The sequence below is a fragment of the Vigna unguiculata genome, chromosome 8 (genome assembly GCF_004118075.2).
Source record: "Vigna unguiculata cultivar IT97K-499-35 chromosome 8, ASM411807v1, whole genome shotgun sequence".
NCBI lineage: Eukaryota > Viridiplantae > Streptophyta > Magnoliopsida > Fabales > Fabaceae > Vigna > Vigna unguiculata.
This window is the reverse complement of record NC_040286.1, coordinates 36886653-36895575: the sequence shown is the minus strand read 5'-3', so window position 1 is coordinate 36895575 and position 8923 is coordinate 36886653. Positions and strand designations below refer to the sequence as shown.

The 8923-nt window shown below is 35.4% G+C and overlaps 1 protein-coding gene across 1 annotated transcript; it reads left to right on the top strand.

The window, feature by feature from the left end:
- The first annotated feature begins 3444 nt into the window (after window positions 1-3444).
- On the top strand, window positions 3445-6431 carry LOC114194059 (receptor-like protein 36). The gene has a single exon (XM_028084103.1). The coding sequence runs from the start codon at window positions 3446-3448 to the stop codon at window positions 6383-6385; it is 2940 nt and encodes a 979-aa protein (XP_027939904.1). The 5' UTR covers window position 3445; the 3' UTR covers window positions 6386-6431.
- Window positions 6432-8923: the final 2492 nt, after the last annotated feature.

Genomic DNA, 8923 nt, shown 5'->3' with positions numbered 1-8923 from the left:
GAATCGAACCAGATCGAACTGAACCAAACCATACCAGATTGAACTGAACCGGACCGAAACGAACCAAATCGCACCGGATCAAACCGGACCGAACCAGACCGAAAAGAACCAAACTGAACTGAATCAAACCAGATCGAACTGAACTGAACAAGACCAGATTGAACCGAACTGAATTGAACCGGACCAAACCGAACCAAATCGCACCTGATCAAATTGGACCGAACCAGACCAAACCGCACCGAACTGAACCGAACCGAACCAAACCAAACTGAACCAAATCGGACCGGATTGAAACAAACTAAATCAGATCAAATCGGAGCAGACCGAACCAAACCAAACTAGAACATACTGAATCGAATCAAACCGGACCAGACCGAACCAAACCTGAACCGGATTGAATCGCACCAAACCTGACCGAACCGAACCAAACTTAACCGAACCGGACTGAACCAAATCAAATCGGACTGAACCAACCGAACCGGGCCAAATCGAATCGGACCGAACCAAACTAAATCGGACCGAATCGAACCGAACTAAACTGAACCAGATCGAACTGAACCGTATACCAGATTGAACTGGACTGAACTGAAGCAGATTAAACTGAACCGAATCGGACCGAACTGAACCAAAATGGACCGAACCGAACAGAACCAGACCGGACCAAACCAAACCGAAAAGGACTGAACCGAGCCAAACGGACCTAACTGAACATAACAAAACTGAACCAAACCGAATCAAATCGAATCAAACCAAATTGAACTAAGTCGAACCAAATTGAACTGAACCGAACCGCTCTGAATTGAACCAGACTGGACCAAACAAAAGTGAACTGGACTGAACCAAACCGAATCGTCCAAAATATCAATCCAACACATCACGTCGACAATAAAAAATATATATGTGAAGATGGTAAAAAAACGAAAATAATGAAAACATCAACAAAGAAAATTGAGATATGAGAACAAAATATACATTGAAAACCATAACTGAGAAAAAAATGTCGATCCAACTAATCTCAACAACAAAAAAAAGTAGATCTGAAAGAAAAATATTCATGATAGAAAAAAAATAGATCCGAGAAGATGGTATAAGAACGAAAAAAAATGAGAAGTTGTTACCTTTTTATTGTTGGTCACGGTGGTCATGAATCCAAGAGTAAAAAATTGAGAGTCGAAGATCCATGCAATGGAGATGAAGAGAGAAAACGGAGAGTGATGGAATAAGAGAGAAGATGAAAAGTTGGAGAGAATGAGATGAAGAGAGGAAGAGGGAGAGCTGAAACTTATTTTGTTTTAGCTACATAGAAATGCCACGTCAGCGAATTTTTGATTGTGGTAAAAAATAATAACAGATTGTTGGAGAAAATAATAAAATATTGAAAACTTTCCGATCGTTAGGTTATCATTTGTATATTAGACTAGATTCTCATTTAGGGGTGTTGAAGTGAATTAATTTGACTTACACGGATTGACTCACCACAGGTTGAGTTAAAAAAATACTCAGTTCAACTCAACTCTTTTTTTTTTTTTTAGTTAGAAATTTTGCAACCTAGTGTGATCCACTACGAGTTTGTAGGTTTATGAGTTGGCTCACTTATAATTTTTTTTTTTTGCAATTTATATTATATTTTTATTACATTACAATGAGAATGAATTGACTTAATTTATTTGTTATAATAGTGGAACCAAAGTGTTTACCTAATTCTCAAACCACCTTCAACTCGTAAATTAAATGAATCAGGTTCAGTTCAATCCCGTTTTAAAAATTTCAACCCAATCTAACTTAAACCCGTGATAAGCCAAATTGACTCACGGTTTATAATCATTTTGACTTCTCTGTCAATTTGTCTCAACCCATTAAGAGGCATTATTCCACAATGTCTTGTGAACTCTTCAAACCTTCAAGTTTTGAGTCTTCGAATGAACAAACTTAATGCACTTTGCCAACTACTTTTTGAAGGAGCAATAGGATCACTACTTGGAATCTCAATGGCAACCAATTAGCAGGTTTCGGCCTGAATCTTTTTCTAATTGCACGACTACTATAAATCATCCACTGCAAACCATTCAAAAAGAAAAGAGAAAACAATACTAAAAAGACTAAAGAGAAGAGAAAAAATCAATAAGAATTAATTGAAAAATATATTAATCCAGGTATAGCAAACTTTTGATTGTTGAGCTCCTACTCCTACACAATGTTTATTCAACAAGTTTAATAACCAAATTTTATTTCTTAAATAATTTATTATCAAATCAATATATTTCATTTTTTAAAATGCTATGGTTAATAAATGACAAATAAATAAATAATATTCAAAGATTTTAAGGAAAATAGCATTTTCTTTACAATAAAGATTATAAGGAAGAATAAAATATTTACTCAATTACACTTTTTACAGTTAAATTATCATCATTTTATAAATTTTAGTATCGATGTTTTTTCAAGCATTTATTATCAAAGTTTTTTTTTTAATTAATTTTGTAGTAGTGACCACACGTCAGAAAGATTCTTAAAAAGATATAAAAAAAATCATTTTGTAGCTAATTCTTGCAAAATGATGTCATACTAAACTCACTTAATTTATTTAAAGAATTTTCTCTGTCATACCATCTCTTATTAGAAATTCAATAGATTGGTTTATAACAATGGTAAATTTTGATAGTAAAATATGTTTTCGAGTATAAAATTTATAAATTAACGATAGTTGAGTGGTAGAATATTATTAAATTTTAAAATACTTCATCAAAAAGAATAAAAAAAAAACATTGTATATATCATATTGAAAAAATTTATAACAATTTTAGTATTAATGTGTGTGAAGAGGGAAACAACGTGGGTTTATTTTTCATTTTTTGGATGATGACAAGTTAACAAATAAAAATTGACGGTGTTGGGATAACTGTTGGTAGTTGGAAGTTGGTAGTTAGAATATTAAAGCCAAGTCCCATTTTTTGGGGCATTGACTCTAAGTCAATTCCAGTGACAATGTTGGAACAATATTAATTGGCTCATAGAAAATGGATGTTGTTTGTCAAACATAATAAATTGTATGAAAATAATATTTTGAATATTAAATTTGATAATTTTTTTTTATAATTTAATGTGTTATGAGTTAAATGGTTTTAAAATATATGAAAATGAAAAATTGAAAAAATGGATAACTATTTAAAATATGTCGCTTCGTTCATGTTAAAAAAGAAAGTTGTGAAAAAATAATTTTTCTAAATTATATCGGACATTTTCTTAGGAAATTGTATACTAATAACCACCCAATCCCACTAAATGGAAAAATGTGAGCAATCAATTGATAGCTTAATGAAAGAATTAGAAGCTGAGTCATGTGTTTAGGTGTCACAATCAAAGAACTCCATCTCCTATTTTATCTTGGCTATAAATGTTCATCTTTGATTGCTTAATCCGTATGCACACTTAAACACAGCTAAATATGGAGTCATGGGCGGGGTGGTTTGTTCTTCTGTGTTGCCATATGTTGTTGTTTCACTTCTCAATCTCTCATTCCTTATGTCATCCTCACGATAAAATTGCCTTGCTCCAATTCAAAACCTCTCTCACTTCTTCTTTTGAGTCAGCAGATATCTCTCCCACTTATGATGATGCCACTTATGCTTATAGCAATTATGCTGAATGCAGTGATGTAGATCCAAAGACAACAACATGGGAAAATGAGACAGATTGTTGTTCATGGGTTGGTGTTACTTGCCACTCCATCTCTGGTCGTGTCATAGGTCTTGATGTCTCATGCAGTGGCCTTTCCGCGGAAATCCTTCCGAACAGTACTTTTTTCCATCTTTCTCATCTTCAGTCACTTAATCTTGCTTTCAATTATTTCTTCAACTTTCCACTTTCATCTCTCTTTGGTGGCTTTGCGAGTCTCACACACCTCGATTTGTCTACTTGTGACTTTTACGGTGAAATTCCCTCTCAAATCTCACAACTTTCCAAATTAGAATCACTCGATCTCTCTGATAATTACATGTTAACCTGGAAAGAAAGCAGTTGGAAGAAGTTCCTACAAAATGCAACAATTTTAAGAGAGCTTATTTTGGATAATGTAGATATGACTTCAAGTTCAATGAGGTCTCTCAATAGGTCTACTTCTTTGGTTAGTCTTAGTCTCCGTGGCACTGGAGTCTGGGGAAACTTGAAAAATGGCATCTTATGTTTACCAAAACTTCAACAGTTACACTTGTCATCTGTTCATCTCGGCCCTGGTTGCAAACAGCTTCCGAACTTGAGTTGTAGTGCTGCTTCTCTTACTGTATTGGATCTTCCAATGAATCTGTTTGAGGGGCCAATCCCTGCCTTTTTCTCCAACTTCACCTATCTTACTTCTCTCGATCTCTCACTAAACAGATATCTCAATGGTTCAATCCCATCCTCACTTTTAACCCTTCCACATTTAACTTTTTTAGATCTTCGATTCAATCAATTCAGTGGCCAAATCCCAAATGTCTTTCCCCAGTCAAATAAATTTCAAGAATTAGATTTGAATCATAACAACATAGGAGGTGAGCTACCATCAACACTTTCAAATCTTCAACATCTCATTCTCTTGGATCTTTCAGTGAATAAATTGAGCAGTAAAATTCCATTGTCAATTCTAAATCTTCAATATCTCGTTTTCTTAGATCTTTCACATAATAGATTGCAGGGTCCTCTGCCCAACAAAATAACAAGTCTTTCAAACCTAACTCGGTTATACTTCAATGACAACTTCCTAAATGAAACGATTCCTGCTTGGTGTTTATCTTTACCATCTTTGCTAGAACTAGATCTATCAAATAATCAGTTCACAGGACATTTAAGTCCAATCGTGTCACAGTCCTTCGAGTTTCTGTATTTGTGCAACAACAAGCTACAGGGCAATATTCCACAATCAATCTTCACTCTTGTAAATCTAGGCCAATTATGCTTATCATCAAACAACTTAAGTGGTTTTGACAACGTCAATTATAGTTTCCCTAGGTTAGAGAGATTGTATTTATCTTCTTTAGGTTTGTCTGAATTTCCAAAATTGTCAGGAAAAGTCCCAATGTTGACAGAACTTGATCTATCCAACAACAAATTGAAAGGAACAGTGCCAAAGTGGTTACATGAAATGGGTTCATTAAAATTTTTGAACCTATCCCAAAACTTGTTGACAACTCCAATGAACCCATTTTCAAGGAACTACAACCTCCAATTCCTTGATCTCAGTTTCAATTTACTCACTGACAATGTGTCTTCCTCAATTTGTAATATAAGTTTACTTGAAGTTCTCCTCTTATCTCACAATAAGTTGGTAGGCATCATTCCACCATGCCTTGCAAACTTATCAGCCCTTTATATTTTGGATCTACAAAGGAACAAACTAAATGGCACATTACCAAGTAACTTCTCAATGACTAGTTGTCTCAGTGTTTTGAATCTCAATGACAACCAGTTGGAAGGTATTTTGCCACAATCTTTGTCCAATTGCACACAATTGGAGATCTTGAATCTTGCCAACAATCAAATTGAGGACAAATTTCCTGACTGGCTTCAAACTCTACCGATGTTGACAGTATTGGTATTGCGTGCCAACAAATTGTACGGTCCCATTCCAAGTTTAAAGATGAAACAAGGATTTTCAAGTTTACAAATTTTTGATATCTCATCCAACTGCTTCAATGGTTCAATACCAAAATCCTACATACAAAATTTTCAAGTCATGAAGAATGTTATTCATTATAAAGAGGACGAGCTATACATGCAACCTTACAGTAGTAACAGATCTGTGACTGAATTTGCAACCATAACAACAAAAGCCATAAGTATGACATTCAAAAAGGTTCCAAAAAACTTTATAACCATTGATTTATCCAGGAACAGATTTGAAGGAGAGATTCCATGTGTAATTGGAGAGCTTCATGCTCTTAAAGGACTCAACTTGTCTCATAACAGACTTAGTGGTCCTATTCCCAAATCCATTGGAAATTTGACAAACTTGGAATCATTGGATCTCTCCTCAAATGTTCTCATTGGTAGGATACCCACAGAATTAACCAATTTAAACTTTCTTGAAGTCCTGGATCTTTCCTATAACCATCTTGTTGGAGAAATACCGCATGGAGAACAGTTCAACACTTTTTCAAATAACTCTTACATTGGAAACTCAGGACTATGTGGGTTCCCATTGTCAATGAACTGCAACAACACTGAACAACAATTTCCATTTTCTCCGAGCTTCTGGGGAGAAGAAAGATTTGGATTTGGATGGGAAGCGGTTGCTATAGGATATGGATGTGGAATAATATTTGGAATTGGCTTAGGGTTTATTGTATTGTTGATTGGAAAGCCTGAATGGCTTGTGAGAATGGTTGGAGGTGGTCTCAATAAACAATGAGAAATTGAAACGTTACGAAAACTTTATTTGGATCCATTTGTGGAATTTCATATTTGGTCCAGTTATGCCAAGTTAGGGCTTTTTAGCAAACTTTAACAACTTCTGTGTGACTTTTTTGAAATAGGTTATTCTAAACAAATTTAATACCTTATAGAACGAGATTTTCACAATAAACTTTTCAGAATAAACATTCAAAAATATATGAAATTTGTTTTAGAGTAAACTTTCCGAAATGAATTTTTTGGCATCTCAATTTTTTCTCTCCTTCTTTCTCTATAGTAAAAATGGAAGTGCAATGATAACCGCAACGGTGATGATGGGCGGCGACAACTATGATAACGGTGGCAATAAGGTGATGCAATACGAGAAATATTTTAGTTTTTTCTATATTGGGGTGCAAGAAGTAAAAATCCTTTTTTAAGATACCAATATGTGTTATGTTGTAGCAGTAGATCAAATTTATTTTCATATATTATAAAACTAATTCTAATTAGAAGGTTTAGAGAAAAAAATATATTTAATCCATAATTAATTCTCTTCATCTTTCATAAAAGTTATTAAAAGTCAGGAAAATGTTAATTAGTATTCTTAGGTATAATTAATTATCTTTGATTTTACTACTTTTAAAAACATATTTTTTTGTGTACGTATTTTTTTTTAATTTTACATTTAACAAATATTTTAAAAAATTAATTATGTATTTTTCATAAATCTACTCATGAAAATTAAAAATTGTGAACAAAATACAAATAGATACCTTACTTTTCTTTTTCAGTTTTACCATAAATTATTATTTTGAAAATTATTCAATTTATAAAGAATTTACTTCTAACTGATACTCTAAAAATCTCTTTTGTCTTCGATCGTTGTTTTCAAAACTTCTCTTATGTACATATTTTATTTTTTTAATTTTATATTTAACATTTTATTCTTTATTGAACTGAACTGAACCGAATCAAACCGAATTGAATTGGACTGGACCGGATTGGACCAGGCTGGATCAAACTGAACCGGACCAGACCGAACAAAACCAAAATGAACTAGACCGAACCAAACCAGACTGAATAACCGAAACGAATGGAACCAGACTTAATCGAACCGAACCAGGCCGGATTGAACCAAACTGAATCGAACAAGGCCGAACTAAACCAAATCGGACCGAACTAGACCTAACCGGACCAAACTGAACCGAACCGAACCAAACTGAATCGAACCAGGTCGAACTGAACCAAATCGGACCGAACTGGACCTAACCGGACCAAACTGGATCGAATCAACCCAAACCGAATCGAATCGAACCGAACCAGACCGAACTAAAAAGAACCGAACCAACTCAGACCAGGCCGGATCGAATAAATAGAAGCGGACCAAACCAAACTAGATCGGACAAAACCAAATTGAATCAGACCAGACAGGACCAGGCTGGATCGAACTGAACTGGACAAAACCAAACTAAAATGAATCGAACCGAACTGAACCGAATCGAATCGAACCAGACTGAATTGAACCGAACCAGACCGGATTGAACCAAAGTGAACCAAACCATACCAAATTGAACAAAACCGGACTGAACCGTACCGAACCGAACCGGACCAAACCGGACTAAATCGAATCGAACCAAACCATACCAAAATGAACCGAACCGAACCAAATCAGACCAGGCCAGATCAAACCGAACAGAATTGGACCAAACCGGACCAAACCAAATTGAACCAGACCGGACTGGACCGGACCGAACCAAGCCAGATCAAACTGAACCGAACCAAACCAAACCAAATTGAACCGGACCAAACCGAACCAGACTGAACCAAACCAAACCAATTCAAACTAGGCTGAACTGAATTGAACCATACCAGATTGAACCAAACTTAACTGAACCAGACCAAACTGAACCAAACTGGACCGAACCATACCAAACCAAACCAGACAGAACTGAACCGAACTGGACCTAACTGGACCGAATCAACCCAAACCGAATCGAATTTAACCGAACCATGCCGAATCGAACCGAACAGAACCAGACCAAACTTAACCAGACCAGACCAAATTGAACCGGATTGGACCAAACCAAACTGAACCGAACTGGACTGGACCGGACCAGACCGAACTGAACCAACCGAACCGGATTGGACCAAACCGAATTGAACCGAACCGGACCGAATTGAACCAAAATGAACTGAACCAGACCGAACCGAAACGAATCGAACCGAACCAGACCAAATTAAACCAAATCAAATCGGACCGAACCAAACCAAACTAAACTGAACCAAATCAAACCGAATCGGACCGAACCAAACCAAACCAGACCAGACCGAACCAAATTAAATCGGATCAGACCAAATTGAACCAGACCGAACCAAACCAAATCGAATCAAACTAAACCAAATCGAATCAAACTGAACCGAAACAAACCGAACTTCAGTTGTGCTGAATTTTAAAACACATTGAAAAAAAGGAAGAGAAAATTCTCGTAAAATGAGGCTTGTTAAACTCATTTATTTATTTAAAAAACTTATCTGCCATGTCATCTGTTTATTA

Bases quoted from the DNA above. Each gene is read 5' to 3' on its own strand.
- LOC114194059 (XM_028084103.1), top strand. From the start codon at position 3,446: ATGGAGTCATGGGCGGGGTGGTTTGTTCTTCTGTGTTGCCATATGTTG.